The 16827-nt window shown below is 37.4% G+C and overlaps 1 protein-coding gene across 1 annotated transcript in view; it reads left to right on the top strand.

Moving 5' to 3' along the window:
• The window catches only part of LOC124608439 (serine/threonine-protein kinase D1), a 213421-nt gene extending 199236 nt beyond the window's left edge, over positions 1–14185 (top strand). Inside the window, exon 17 of the mRNA XM_047139985.1 lies at positions 13884–14185. Coding sequence (XP_046995941.1) covers positions 13884–13997 — 114 coding nt within the window. The 3' untranslated portion in view covers positions 13998–14185. The remainder of the gene's footprint in view (positions 1–13883) is intronic.
• Positions 14186–16827: the final 2642 nt, after the last annotated feature.

Raw genomic sequence — 16827 nt, 5'->3', positions numbered from 1 at the left:
ACTAACAAGTACTAAAGCATTGGTGAGTTAGATGCAAATCAAGTATCAAGCAGTATTTTTGAGAGATACTGGTCAGGAACCAGTGAAATGGCTAAAGGGATTTGACCACATCACTTAATGCAACAGGTGGGATGACATGATGTGCCTTACCAATGTTCCTTTTACTTGGACAGTACGGCGTAGATACTTAGTATTTAGTGCTGTGTTGCACAATGAACCAGAAAATTGTGGGAGCCAACAAAGTGTCACATCTAATGCGGGTCATGGCAGAGAACATATATCAAGCACTTCTTTTGCACAATGGCAGAATGACAGAGAAATCCATCAGATGGTGCCAGTACACTGATGCAATGCACCAGAAAAGACAACACCGAAAGATATTCAGATCACTTCTGAATGTTGACCTGTGGAAGACCATCTGGACCTTTTGTTGCTAACAAGACAAACAATTAGTGAAAGATATATGAGAGTTTGTGATGTTTGTTAAGTTCAAACCCATATGGCACGACATAGAAGTGTTCACTCTCAGACCCAGCCATGTGGAGCTAGCATAATTAATACAAGAAGAGATTCAGTGATCAGCAGCCCTGATCTGTACAAGACAAACCAACATTGAAGGAAGGATTCGGAAACCTTAAACTTATGCCACAGTTATCAGACAACATCCAAGGTTTTCAATTACACCTCTCCCCTTGCTAATACCATTTCTGTGCAGAAAATTTGACATCTGGAAACAAAGGACGGGGCACCAGTATATTTTCATTGTGGATGCCCTACCAAAAAGAAAGAAGACTATCATGTTGCAAGACATAAAACAGCAGACAATTCTACGAATTCCAGACAACAGCAGATGATTGTAGTCAATCTCCACCCTAAAGCCCATCATGGTACTCTGCACTGAGGTCACACTCCAACAGGCTGCAGCTGTTCAGTGTCATCATACACAGGTTCCAGCCACTTGTTTACTCACCACAAACAGAAATGAGGCCATTGTCCTGAAGATAGCAAATTGAAAGTACCTTCTGCCAACACTAACCTAATTGAGATTGACAAGGGCCGACCAGGAAAACATGTGATGGCCTCTGTGTATTCACAGCTCTCCCATTTGGCCTTTGTAATACTCCAGCCATCTATGAATGCATAATGGACAACCATCTTTGATACCTTAAATGGACAGCAAGTCTTTGCAACTTACATGAAATTGTTGGTTTTTCAAAGACTTCAAAGAGCATCTGATTCACTTGACAAATGTGCTGATGTGTGTCCACAATGCAGCTCTTCACCTGAATCCAAGAATGTGTCCCTCCCAAGAAATAAGTCGTGAAGCACTTAGTTAATGCTAAACAGAATCTGTCCTGAACAAAAAGAAATGGGGGGGGGGGGGGCAGTAATATCACAACACATTTTCCAACTCTTCAGAATGTTTGTGATGAGAGGCTCCCTCAAAATATGCTTCTACTAAAGACACTTCATAAAGGGTTTCAGTTCAAAGGCATGGCTGCTACTGCTGTAGGGAGATGCCAGATTTTCTTGGGCAGCGAACAAGAAAGATCTTACTTGATCTGTAAGAAGGCACTAACATATACTCCAGTCATGGTACTTTTGTGATGAGAATGCTGAGACATAATTACACATTTTAGTTAAAGAATATGTGCAGTTGCAGTGCTTATTCAGGAAGTTGCAGGAAAGAGATTTTTTATGCATCCAGAGCAGTCCCTAAGTCAGAGAAGAATTACTGTATGCCTGAGAAAGAGTGCCTTGCAGTTGCTTTGGCAGTCAGTAAGTCAAAGGAGAATGCAAACTAACACATCGAGCATTCTATAAAAGGAGTTACATCACAGTGGGACTGAAATAATTGCTTGTTGTCAAAGCTCCTTTATATCCAGCACTACTGATGATTTTTCTTGATGTTCTGTCATCAAGTCATTTAGGATCTGCAAAAATGCTTTATAGAATCGGAAGCAGGCATTATTTGCCAGATAGCTATGCCTCTGTCCAACCTTTCTATCTGCAGATGAAAGACCTCATGCAAATTTTAATAAGGCATTGGCAGGTTTCTTTCAGTGTATGTTGACATGAAACTGACAGGCTGGGATGTTATACTACCTGTCTTGACTTTCAGAAACAAGACAGAAAAGCAAAATACAACAGCTTCCTTACCATTTTTTCTGACCTGTGGTGGAGAGGCTGAGAGTACAATTCGTAGTTTGTTTCTGTTTCAGTGATGACATTCGGAATGATTACTCATAAACAGTTCATCACGAGAACAGAAGAAGTAAGACCACTGGCACATGTAAGGTTCTTGGAAGACCAGGTTTACGACAGTGAACCCTACAATGGCAAATGCCAATCTGTAGACTGCAACCCATGTGAACTTGCAATAATTTTTACGTCTGTGAAAAAGTGGGCTATAATAAAAGTGACTAAACTTCTACTTTAGTCATATCTGAAAATTCTGTATTGGCCAATGAGATAGTGGACGATGATCCTACGTAGAAGAGACAAAAGTGAGAGATGTCATCTATGACGTATGCATTAAGCCCATTTGTAATCCTGAGGTGCACCAATGCGTTGCTAAGCATATGGTCCTAATGTGGTTCATCAGTGTCCGTGACAGTACTTATACATCTTCCCTAGTCATCTTCAGCAGACATTGTGAGTGATTGTCATGTGTGTTCTCTGTGTGGATTCCAGATTCCTCCTGACAAAGATGAACAGGTCAGTGGTCAAAATATTGTGTAAGAGAAAGGAATAGTTGAGGTCGAAACTACAGAAGAAGTTTGGGATAATTAATAGTCAACATTGGTATTAAATAAATAGAAGAGGTTTGATGTATACCAAGCGCTGCAACAGACAACATTGAGACCGGAACATTTTTTGGAGCCCATGTGTTTCATTAATCCCCCCCCCCCACACCCCAACAATAAAGAAATACATATTTGTTGAAGAAAAGTGGCACGTACAAAAGTGTGTTATTTTAATAATTGCAATGTGTTTGGATTGCAACAAGCACCAATTCAAAGCATCTCAATAACTCTACAGTATATGGTCTTTATGTATGCTTATTGTTAACCCTTAGCCACCTGATGTGTATGCCTCATACACTACCCCACGTCAGTCATAGAGACCGTTTGCATGTTTTAAATTTTTTGTTAAAGAATGTTAAAATATTGCAAGAAATTGAAGTCACGTCTTTGTTTTCATAATATTTTAATCGTAACACATCTTCAAAATGTGAAAAAGTGTGCTTATAAATATTAAAAATAAACACATGACAAAAGTCTACACATTTTAGGCAGAATTGTAGGAACTTAAAAAATTTGAGATTTGACAGTACAAATGCTTATAATACCAATATTCTTACATATTTATGAAAAGTTCGATATATTATTACAATACATAAGTAATTTTTGGCACATATTAACACAAGGTTTTCAAAATTACAAGGCACAAACACTCACAAATTGCAGGGATATTCAATGCACATTTTTAACTATATTCAACACAAATAGGATTCTTACATGCAAAACATAAATAGACTGTTTTGCATTTTGTTTTGGGGTCACAAGTCGAGCATGTTTTCCTTTTTTAAAGTTTTTCAGAAGTTTCAGTTAATGACGTACTGGGTGTTTGATCCATTTTTATAATTCTATGTATGGTGCACTGAAAGTTTCCTTCGTAAGCCAAAACTATGCACCCAGCATTTCAAGTGAGGGTTTATAAGATCTTCTGCCAAATTTTCTATGAGAGCCAGGTGTGGGACCTTTGACTGCGCTTGGTAAATGTTACTAACAGTATACACATAGTTGAAGATATGCCAAGTATTCTATAAAATATTGCCATTGGCCATTGTTGAGTTCATTTAGACGTGGAGTAGGTAGCACATTTCAGATGTAGCATGTCAACGATGCCCTTTGTGCTGTTGTAAAATATGATCATTTCTGGTTTCTCCGTATTTGAATCAGTGGTTGGTGTATGATGCATGCTGGACGAAACAAACACAGATTTACTTAACTTTTGTATAAAAGATGTTAGTATAGCATCAGACGTAAATCCAAAAATGGCCTATCCAACTTCTCAATCATGCCTGGGAAGACACTGAAGTGGGATTTCGTGCTTGTTTTTCTTCATGGTACCCACTAGTGTCAGTCGTTTTGTTTTAGCACATTCAGTAGCTCCACTGATGTTAACCAATTATCAGTGGTCGCGTTTTTGTGTGTACCTTCTATCAATGTTATTAGTTGCAAAACTTCCAGGCTGTGTTAGTTCAATCTTTAGTAAACAGCTGGCAGACCTTTGCCATCAAAATGTTTCCCTAAGTACAAGTAAGTCTCCAACAAATACCCAGTTTGAGCACCAGTAAAGCACATGATTTTCAAACCGTATTTGTGTGGTTTTTTCGGGATGTGCATTTTGAATTTGTGTTTTTCGCCTAAAGCTACTAGCATTTCATCAATGCAAGCGAAGCTGCCGATGCATCAGAGGTCTTTACAGTTCTGAATAAACATTTTAAAAAGTTGTGATATCGGTGTAGCAAAATTAGTGATGCGGGGTTCAGTTCGAATATTTGTATCGTCAAACCAAAGACAGTTGAGCAGCACGTCAAACCTGTACTTGTTCATAATGCAGCTATATATTTCTCTACCTGTGCCATCTTTGCTGTACCAGCATGTGTAGTGTGCATGGCTTTTTTTAAAATGGCAATGTAGTACAACATATCAATGAAGGCTTTTAATTCAGTTACATCTACATCATGAACAGCTATTTCCCTGTGGTAATTAGGTTAAATTTTCTGATTTTTTTCACTAGTGTGCTTTACTATATATCCCAACACACCGTCAGAGAAAAATAAGCTCCAAATGTACAGGCTTTGTATTTTCGTGCAGAACACCCAGGAAATTACATTTGAGTCCGGGTAGATGCCGTATGAAGTTACGAAGCATAGTCCTTGATCTTGAGACAGGAGGACGGGAAGACCAACAAAATCAGTTTATACCAAAGCAGTTGCCATATCTTGCCAGTGGAACATCGTCATCGTAAGATGAATTCTCCATTGGCTTCCTAATGTCATTCCCTCGTTCCATGGGTTGAGGTTCAGGTCCATCACCATCGACTCCTGAATTGGACCGGTGTTCATCTTCAGTGATGTGAGCCACTGGAACATCCACATTACTGCAGTCTTCATACGGAAGTTCTCGTATGGATAACAAGTCTTCAGAATCTATGGCAGTCCCCTCCAACCATCGGACTATATTTTTCTCCATTTGGACATTTTTACCATACAAAAATAAAAAAAATAACACAGGCCAATTATGGAAAAACATTTTTGCTGAAAATACCTTATTCTTACATTTTTTACGGTGGGAAATCCAAATATGATACTTAAAAAAACTGTATCACCCACCATTTCTTCACATTTTACAGTTAAAATTAGTAAATTAGCATTTTTTTAAATAATTTAACAACTTTTATGTAGTTACAATAATTTAAAATTGAGGAGTAATGAATGTAGATGACGTTGGTAGCACTGCTGAAAAACATTTGCTGGCAAAAAAAGGTTGATTGTATTTTTGTGTTAACAGATGGTGTTTTGTTTACTGTCAACTTAACCTCTCTCTCCCATTTCCTCTACATGTGCTCAGTACAACGTCTAATCGTGGTTATAAAAACTGCTGACAGTTTTTGTTATAGTTGTGGTGAATTTGTGATTAAAAAACACCAAAGAAACATTACAGACTTCGTGGAAAAGGTTTATATATCGTACTTTGGATCTAAACTTGGTGATCAAAATAAATCTTGAGCACCGCATAAGGTATGTTATGTGTGTGTTGAATATCTGAGAAAATTGTCCAAAAAGGTGAAAAAAGCCTTTAGATTTGCTGTTCCTATGATACAGAGGGAGCCAAGAAATCATTCCGGTGGTAGCTACTTTTGCAGTGTTGATATTACTGGTCATAATTCGAAAAACAAGAAGGTAATAAGCTACCCTAACCTTCCGTCCACCATCCAACCAGTAGGGCATGGTGTAGATTTGCCGGTTCCTGAACCACCAGATAATTTAAATTCTATTCCAACAGAAGTATTTTCTGTTGTACAGTCTGATTTAGATGAACCAGATGATGATTAATTCCATTGTAACACAGACAGTCTAGAGCCCAAATTGTTTACTCAGACCGAGCTTAACAATTTGGTTAGGGATCTGGGCTTAATGAAAAAAAGCTGAATTGCGTGGCTCTAGATTAAAAGAAAAAAACTTAGTGGCTGTCGAAACCAGCATATACATGTATAGAAAGAGAGAGCAGCAATTTTCAAGTTTTTTCAACAAGAAGGTGATTTAGTTACTGAACAGACATTCCCGGTCTGGTGAATGGGTTTGGTATTGAATACAAAAAGAAAGACTGGAGGCTGTTTATTAATTCATCCAAAACTATTGATGTAAAAACGCTACCAAGGCCGTGGAACACCAACATGATGGGAGATTACTGTTGGTCACTTCACCGAGAAGTTCAGGAAGCAACTCATCGTAGAAAAAGCTACACAGGAAGCTTCAAAGAAAAAAGATAAAGAAAATACAAACCAGTTCCAGATGACAAGTGAAGCCTCTGTTAACACATATCATTGTTTTTAGTAGCTTACTGTAAATACAAACCATGCTTATGTTGTAACAAAATGTTTCACTAATTTCCCCATTTACCGTATAGCATAGGATTTTTATACTATATAATGAAAAGCATATTGCTCGAAATCTATGGGTCATACAAAAAATTAAGGCTAGATTTGTATTCAGCTCATAAAAACCTATCAAGATCAGCTATCAAAGTAAAAAAAGTTTTTCTTTGGCCTGTGTAATTAAACTAAAGTTACATAACCTCCTGATGTCGGTCACAAGTACCGGATTTAAAAATACTGGAGCTGCTGAACGCACGGCACTAACTGGTGAGGGAAGGAAAAAAGTATGTTGATTGACGATTTTGTCACATGCATAATAATGGAAATTTTTTTTAAAAAACAAAGCCTCGAGAGTCTCTTAGACCGATGTCAGGTAGTTAAGGGTGAACAGGCACCAACTACTGAATGAATTATATATTTCTACATCTAGAAAATATACTATTTATTGTAGTTTATGACTTCCTGTTTTAACTTTATTGATTTTTTTCTTTTGAAATTGAAAACAGGATAATTTAACAGTGCACTAGCCATAAGAAAATTTCATTCTTACCAGTTGTGAATAAGAATATATGGGGTACGGTAAAGTTGTCCTCAACCTAAAAGTTGATTTAATTGCCACAGTGCTAGACTAGGCATTGTTCTATTACAGGCAATATAGCTGTCCCTTCCTTTGACCTTTGAGTTGACTTTACTCAGCCACTTGTGGAGCTTAACTAAAGGTGAATATGGATTCTGAACTACAGTGGTACTTGACATTTTTCACATATACAGGGTGGTCAGAAACAGAGTGAAAAGCTTGTAAGAGTGTTGCAGGGTATGTTGGGCTGAGAAATAGTTGTTCCAAGTTTCCAAGTTAATTAGCATTGAAGTTAACCAATCATACAGTTGCATTGGCAAATTCCAGCACCCTGTAAGAAACAGTGTTTCCAAATGTGTTCTTTGTTTGGTTTCCTAAAACTGAACAAAAGAGCAATACAAAAATTGGACGTGGAAGACAAGTAAACTTAATAAAATCTACCAAAGACTGAATCCTAGCAGCTTTAATTTGTAATCTTGCACTTGACCCATTGTGCCACACACGTTGGTTGAGAGGTGAAGAGACAGTATCAGAGAGAAAACTTATTAGAAAAGCTGTTGATTCTTTGATGGCAAAATGAAATTTAGATAAAGTGAAAAAATTGAGTAGATGGTACAAATAAAGATGGAGGGAGAAAAGTTATCTCAGTTCTCAAATCGTGAGAAAAGCAGAAGATAAATGACAGTAGCAGTGGATTATATCAGTTAACGTTTTTCCTTTTAACTTACTTTACCTCGCTTGTTTCTGGCTTCTTTCTTACATTTGCCTCCTCATTATCTTTGTACATTAGTATTTAATTCTGAGCTTCTCCTTAGCAGCTGCTTTAGACTTTAACTTGTATTTTCAACTTATTGATTGCTTGCAAACCCACATTTGTGGTTTGCAACTTGTATGATAGCCAAATATTTGACTGTAAGTTCATATGTGTTTTTGCTGTACTTCTATTAATTTTATAATAAATTGCCATCCTCTACCAGGGCTTAAGCTTCCAAGCGAAAAATAGATAGTTTGAATGAACATTTCAATTATATTCAACATTTTGATTTGCAGCTCCTTGTGTTGGCCGTGTTTGCAGTTAAAATTGTTGGATGTGAGGTCTGCCAGTTATGCAAAACACCATTTTTTCTCAGTACCCTACATGTTTCGGCACCACTGTGCCATCATCAGTGGGTTTTTGTTTTAATTTATTCCTCAATGTGAACAGTTTTGTTAAATGATTATAAAATTACGTGCATCTTTAGTTCAAACAAAAGAGCAGGCACACGCCGTGCGCGCGCGTGCACACACACACACACACACACACACACACACACACACACACACACAAAGATAAAATGCAAAAAAATTCAAATTTGGTGCCGAACTCTCTGGTGAACAAATGGACACTGACTGGGCTTGGACACACAACAAACCACAATCACACTATGTTTTGGTGAAGTGAAAAGTGTTTTACTACATTATTTGTGGAAAATACTTGTTATAGTTACGTGTGCATCACAACACCTCAGTATGATGCGAAGGATGGAAGTGCTTTCCACATGAAAACATAAGTAAAAACGAATATAGGCGCGAAAACATCACGACAATCTAAATTACATTCTAGAAGATAGGTTAACTCCCAGAAAAATACTTTCTCATCAACATCATTTGGTTGCAGATGACAAGCTACCTGTAGTAATTAACACACAAGGCATCCAGAAAATTCATGCACACCAAATGTAAAGGTATTTACAAAAATAAATGATCTTTTGTTTGAACTAAAGATGCACGTAATTTTATAATCATTTAACAAAACTGTTCACATTGCAGAATAAATAAAAATGAAAACCCACCGATGGCACATATTTGGGTACTGAGAAAGAATGGTGTTCTGCATAACTGGCAGACCTCACATCCAACAATTTCAGTTATATGTAGTGCTCACAAGAATTGTCATCTTAGGACTTCAGGTGTAACCAGTACTTTAATAGATATCATTAAAAGTTCTTTTCGTCCTCTAGTTACATTGTCACATTGTAACTACAGTGAATTCCAGATCTGAAAGCAGAGTTGTGAGTGAAGTGCTGCGCTTAGCACTGAAAGCACACTTATTACAAACACCAGTGTACAGACATAACAGAACTGCCTCCTACATAGAGAATGCTGCTGTCTATACAAACATTAATTCTTCCAAAATATGCAAACATTACAAATTTAAGATATTTCAGGTACCTTCTAGAAATGATAAATTGTTAATAACAAATATTTTCTGCTGATCAGAATTGAACTGGTAGTCTAACGACTTAAAGTGTGAGTGTGGATCTGGGTTATATCGGTTTATTCCCCCAAACCACCTTCCACTTCTTTACTTGCTTGGAACTTGCAGCCACGTTTTTTTTACTAGCCAGCTGGCTGCTGGAAACCCTCTTGACTTCTTCTCCATAGAATAACGCAAGGTACAGGAATTTTTAGACTCTTTCTATTTATGAAATGAGTAGACATACAAACTTTACTTTTCATCAGTTAACGATGTATTTAACCTCCATACACAATAAAACTCTCACTTTCCACATAAATATGTAACTTCGTGTAAGTCTCTCGTACAGCCGAAAGTCAGAAACAAATTGGGTTACAGTTAAAAGAAAGTTGGCTTAGATACCATAACTTTTCTTAACATTAATCAGAACACAAGTCTTCCCTATAGCAAGCTTACATCAAGAGTTCCAAAGAGTTCTTTTTCAACTGTCCTTGTTTTAATAACAATAGTCAATGACACAATATGCACGGAGCTGTATATAAACTCCATGGTTCTTCCTTACACACTCACTAAAACATTGCCTGACAGGTACTTGTCAGTGCCGTTCGTTCGCCGCGTCTACTTTCTTCCTGCGACTGATTTGAAACTTGCATACACAAACATGTGAAGCGCAATAGGTAGAATTCTAGGAAGGGGGTTTCCCCCCCCCCCCCCCCCCCCCCCTGGAAAAGCTCCTCTCCACTTCACAAAATGTCACTGAAGCATATTTGAAGGCAGCCAGGTCACTGGAGTCCAGCTTTGTTTCAGTATCTTCAAATGTTGCGGCATTCCCTGAAAGACTGTCACTAATTTTGAACAGTGTAGAATATCCAGGATTCCATTAGAGAACACTTTGCAATTTGGTTTTCACATTGTCAGCCACAAGACCACGAACTTGACCCAACTCACTCTGCACATGTTGCACAACACTCAGGGCCTCACATAGCTGAGTGCCAACAGCTTCCAGTCTTTTGATGGCTTTTAATATCAGTGAAAAATTGGCGTTGATGTATGCCAAGTTTTGAGACAATGTATCTGTAAAAACGTCTTTCACAATTTTGATAGCACTTGATTCATCGCTATCAAGCTCACAGGCGAGTGTCTTTATTTGAGTGTAGTTGGTGCATTAATACTCAGCAGCATTAAGCCAAGAACCCCATCGTGTAAGAACAGGTTCAGGTGGGAGGGGTGTTGAAGGTGCTTTTTCCTTGAATTTCTGCACCCATAGTGGAGGCTTCACTTAGATTTTCTTGCCACAGGATATTAATTTGTCCACGTCAGGGTAATTTGATCGCACCCCTTGGGCAACTTTGTGCAACACATGTGCAAGGCAAGTGGCGTACACCATACTGGGGTAGAGAATCTAAAGCCCTTTGGCCGCTTTAGCCATATATGAAGCACCATCTGTTACGAGCAGCAAAACGTTGTCTCTTTTCGCACCATGCGGCCACAGTAGCTTCAGAGAGTTGTCAAACAAATTAGCAATCGTCGAATTGCTTACTCTATTGAGAGCTTCACACGTTAGTAGGAACATATCTCCAGGGCCATCAACTTTTAGAACACCAGCAACAACATTTGCAATATATCACCCACTAATATCCGTAGTTTCATCTCTTGACAGCCAGATCTTTTGCTCAACAATAGTAATTCGTATGTTGTTGAGCACATCATTGTTAGCATATGGATAACTAGTTCTTTCTCAGTGTAGATTCATTTGGAACTGGATGTGTTGTGTACTTCTCCAAGAACCGTCTGAAGCATGGACTCTTCAGCTTTCCCAATGGGATGCTGCAGAACACCATCATCTCACACAAATCCTTGCAGAATGATTGCACGGTTGACGATTGACCTGTCTGTTCAAATAACGGCGTTTGCTTGCTGTTATTTTCAGCACTTCGTTTCACACAGTTTACAAAATAATATTTTCCCATCAGTACTAAAGAACTTCTCTCCAAATTCTCGAACATATCCTCGCAACTTCACACTGTCGGAGCACTTTGCTTTAGGCATGTTGAACAAGGCAAAGGCTGCATTCAAACTGGTTACTGGGAACACCTGTGCGACTGTGATGATTATTACGGCAGAAGCTGCCTTTGTTGGCTCTGAGAGTGTACTGTCAACTCTGCGCAACGATGTTTTATGTTCGCGAAATGACTGTTGTGGTACACCGATTTTCTGCTACGGTCCTGAGAAATAAAGCTGTGTACTAATTTATCTGTTTATCTTTCATAATAGGACATTAAATATTGTCTCGTGGGCAACATATTCATTTTCTTATTCGTGTGTCCCGTAAGATACGAGAAAAACAGTATATGCATTTTTGGCAAAAGTTGACAGAAATATGACCTATTATATTAAAAGTTAGCCACACTATGACCTATTACTAAAATTTGTTGAAATATGACTTAATGTGCACAATCAAAATACATTTTTCGACACTAAAATGCCTGCATATGTGTATAAATTGTTCTAAAATTCACCCTATAGTTCAGAAAAAAATATGACTTGTCGTTAAAATCCGGGCCCTAATCATTATACTTAATATTGTACACGTTTTCAAAAGATCCTAACTTTTCAATAAGTTGATATTCTACATTATTACATTTATTCTCAATGTTAAGTTCTAACCTTTTCGATAAATCTTGAAAAGTGCTACTATGTTTCTGACTAAGGTCTGTAAACATTTAATTTATATGAGTGGTCAAAGAATTTGTCAACTCGTTCTTTAAATCTACTTTTAAATTCTCTGTTACTTATAGCGTCGAACTCAGTCATCAATGCACCTATGCCTTCGCATAGATTACTAAATTCTTTGCTTTGAGGGTCAACTTCGGCATTGAACATACATAAATTTGTCGTTTGAATATTTAAAGTTTCACTCTGAGCATTTAAGATTCACTCTGGGTATTTAAATGAGAACTTAATGAGTTTAACTTAAGACACTGAGCTTTGATTAAATTTATCAATTCAGCCCAATCAGGCACTTCTTTGCTAATTTTCATGACCATAGCTGGGTCTCGAGTTTCCCCAACCTGTTGTATATTTTCCATACTTTTATATACCTTAGCTCTTGTAAGCATTTTAACTAACTTTAAATATGATAATTACATAATAAAAGTTCACTCAACAGTATCTTGTACCACTTCATACTAAAGTAATCAAGATTTTGTTTTACGCTCACCCAGAGTAGAATTCACGTTGCGGATGTGGAGGCAGGTCAGCACCAGTGAACAACAGCTGGTGCTGGCAGCGTCAGATGTATGTTGGTTTCCACATCTGTGTTCCCATGATGTGTGTGAGAGCTGTATACTCCCTGCACTGGAGCTTCTTGGTTGAAGCGTTCTATGCGTATTTCTTCTTAGACAAATACATCGAAATCTTCTTTGCTGTTTTATCAATTTGAACTTTTATTTCGTCACCATTTTTCCATTTAAATTTTGCTCCATTGGATACTTGAACATATTCCAATTTCTGGGAGTAATTCCCTTATTTTATTATGTTTGGTTGCTATGGCAACACGTAAGAGCTTCATCTCTCATTTTCTCGGTCCTTTCACACAGATAGCCACCTTCTAACCCTATTGACTTCTTCTCCGTAGAATAATGCTAGGTACAGTTTCGTCATTTAACGGTGTATTTAACCTCCATACACATAAGTATGTAACTTCTTGTAAGTGTCTTGTACAGCCAAACGTCAGAAACAAATTGGGTTACAGTTAAAAGAAAGTTGGCTTAGGTACCATAACTTTTCTTAACATGAATCAGAACATAAGTCTTCCCTATAGCAAGCTTATGTCAATAGTTTCCAGGAGTTCTTTTTCAACTGTCCTTGTTTTAATAACAATAGTCAATGACACAGTAAGCACAGAGCTGCATATAAACTCCATGGTTCTTCCTTACACACTCACTAAAACATCTGTGGATTGCCCGACAGGTACTTATCGGTGCCGTTTGCCCGCCACGTCTACTTTCTTCCCGCTACTGATTTTAAACCTGCACACACAAACACGTGATGCGCAGTTGGTAGGATTCAACCATCCCACTCTCATATCCTGAATATTGTGTGTTTGAGATGGTAGAAGGCTAAGTGGTTGTAGAATTTACACAGAAATTCTCGAATCACTACAGTAGCCCACATGCTAGCTAGCAACCTTAGCTTCTACTCTGCACTGCTTACAGCATGACTTGTGGCAATATCTAATAATGAATCCCACTGTTGCACAGTCACATTATAAGGAAACTGTTACAAATATTCATTTTCCTGTTTTCTAATAAATCTGTCCATTTCAGCCATTTGTCGACTGCCATAATCACCATTAACAGCAGATGCTCAGCAACGTCTTTATGAATTTTTGCTTTGCAGGATTACCAAACATGGTGCGATTTACGAGAACTAGAGAAGCAGGTTGGCATTAGGTACCTCACTCACGAGTCTGATGATGCACGATGGGAAAGTTATCGAAGGGAACGCCTTTGACCAGCCAAAAGTTGGGTCACTGTGGCCAGGACACGCTGGAGACGTTTCATCAAAACATGATGAAGATGTTCCTGTCAAGCTCTCTATTAGATTTTGTAACATAATGTTGCATCTGCATGTTGCAGATTTTACTATTATGTACTGCAGTTTATTGAATTGTTTATTTTTGTAACATTATAGTGTATATAATTACTCAGTCCAGCAATACTCATTTACATATTTCTTTGCCTTTACTAAATAATGGCAGAAAGAAAGTGGTGTGTGTGTGTGTGTGTGTGTGTGTGTGCGTGCGCGCGCGCGCATCCGTGAGTCAGTCAGAGTGAAAGCCCTGGATGGTTATGGCTATATATTCAAATATGTTACTAATCCTTTTATATTGTATAGTTGGTAGTATATGGTTTGGATAAGTAATTTCCTCTCTTACGACAACTGAGGTACGGTTTTGTTAAAGTTGCAAATGACTAAACATTTTACAATGTGTAAACTGTGTTTATGTAAACAGTGATCCATTAACCAATATTTGTAGGTTTTTAAGCATATTAGACACCTTGGGCTGCTGCTTTTTACATGTACTATATCACTTATTCATGTACCAGGTAAATACATTACATCATAACTGTGACTTCAATAATGAGGACCATATTTCTCAGTTAAAGAATGTGTCTCATCAGTGTTTTCTTGTTTGCACATCAGTGATATTAAATGTTACCAGTGCAGTCTGAATTAAAAATTCAATATTCAGCAGTTATTTCAAATAGTACAGAAATTCTGTACGACGACAGAAAATGCGTGCAGTTTAAAAAGTTTCCGAAACACAAGCAGCTCATATAAAATTTCATACATTTTAGCAAATAGTGTGCTGTTATTAAATTTTACGGCAGATTAAGACTATGTGCTGGACTGGAACTCAAACCCAGAACCTTGCTTTTCACAGAGAATACTCTGCCTGAGCTATCTATGCATAACTCACTGCCTATCCTTGCAGCTTTACTTCTGCTAGTACCTCTGTCCTACATTCCAAACTTTACAGAAGTTCTCATACACACGTTGAAAGAGTAGCACTTGTGAAGAAAGGATATTGTGGAAAAATGGCTTAGCCACAGCCTAAGCTGGAGTGTTTGCAGTTTTGAATCTTCCTTGCAAGGTAAAACTGTGTTCCACACCAGGGCTCAAACCAAGATCCCTGCCTTTCTCAGGCAGTGCTTTCACCATCTCACTTTTACACGTGTGAGCCACAGTGACTATGTGGGACTAATACTAGACATCTGCTTTCAGCGTTTAATACTCCTCTGAATTTGGCCACACAACCAATATGACTCAAAGTTTTTAAGATGTCACTTCTTCCATATTCCTTAAAAACTGTCTGTTGGCTCTGACCTGATGCTTTGGAACCAACTCCTAAAGGAAAAGGATGCAATAGAGATTTTAGCTTTCTCAATGCCTCAGATTTGTTACTGGCACAAAATTATCTATAAGTTAGAAGAATATACACTTGTTAACCATTTACAACAGGTTAAAACAACTTCCCATTCCATTAATAACTTGACATTGCTGTAAAACAGAAACACTCCAACTCCAATTTTACTGTTGTCTCGAGAGTGCTGGTTCCACAGCATCAAGAGAAATCTCTAGGAGACAGAAAAATTGTAGGTGAGTTGGATGTTGAAACATTTAGTTGGTTACTCGGGTGTGCACAGGTGACAAAATTGAAATACTATTGTCTAGGAAAGCATTAATAGCTTCCCAAACACTGTTCTGACTATTCACAAATCGTTACAGGTAGGCCACTTTATTGGTTTTAATCATCTTAAAAACTTCCATTAGTCAGGAATAATTAAATTATTCAGTATTTAATGTGCCAGTCAAACCATAATTATGTTCATAGCCTCGTTTACTTTGTGCACTAGGTGGCAGACTGGGACCAGAGGAATTATTGCCAAAATTTAAGACTTGGCACCATTATTAGTTGCTACATGTCATAATTTTACTGTCTGATGGACATTACCTAATAGAAATAATATGAGATTGTGATATCCACACATTTATGTTGACAATTTCTTGTCCAAGTGTGGCTAAAAATGCACAGAAATGAATAGTAGCCTAAATACGCTGCATGAAAATTTATTGCACTTATTGCAGATACTGTAAAATAAGCTAACATTTTTAAAGTGACATTCCTACATATAACTGACTGCATCAAAATCTGATCCTTTGTACAACTGAGTAGTTATTGTAAAGCTTCACTCTTTTTTTTGGATAAATTATTTCCACAAGAATACACCCATAAAAAAATTTGGTTATAAAACACCAAGACACAGTGTCTTTGTGGCCTAAAAGAAGTACTGTAAGTGATAAAATTCTTTGAACTGATCCCCTCATGGCCTAAATATTACACAGATTATGTTAACTGTTGCCACTCATTCGTATATCGCACTGCTAATAATAATAATAATAATAATAATAATAATAATATATGTTTGTTAAAACCGGAAATATTTTCTTTCTTTCTTTTGTCATAGATGTCTAAAATCCCTCGAATTCTTTCCCAGTAATTCATTAATACCATTCCAGTCTCTGTTTACTATATCTATTTGCCAAGAAATTCCAAGCGTACTCTGCTACATCAACAACTGTCGAGTGATAAAAATGAGAGAAATTTAACATGTGGCCACATGAGAAACATCATTTAATCTGTTTTTCCATCATGATATTTCTAGAGATGTGTTGTAAATAGTTCTTCTAATAAAGAATTTGCATATAAATATAAACATGATGTCAGTAAATAAATATTTAACTGAGATATATGGTTCTCTGTATGTGTTTACTTGTT

The sequence above is a fragment of the Schistocerca americana genome, chromosome 1 (genome assembly GCF_021461395.2).
Source record: "Schistocerca americana isolate TAMUIC-IGC-003095 chromosome 1, iqSchAmer2.1, whole genome shotgun sequence".
NCBI classification, from domain to species: Eukaryota; Metazoa; Arthropoda; class Insecta; order Orthoptera; family Acrididae; genus Schistocerca; species Schistocerca americana.
This window is presented reverse-complemented; position numbering and strand designations above follow the sequence as displayed.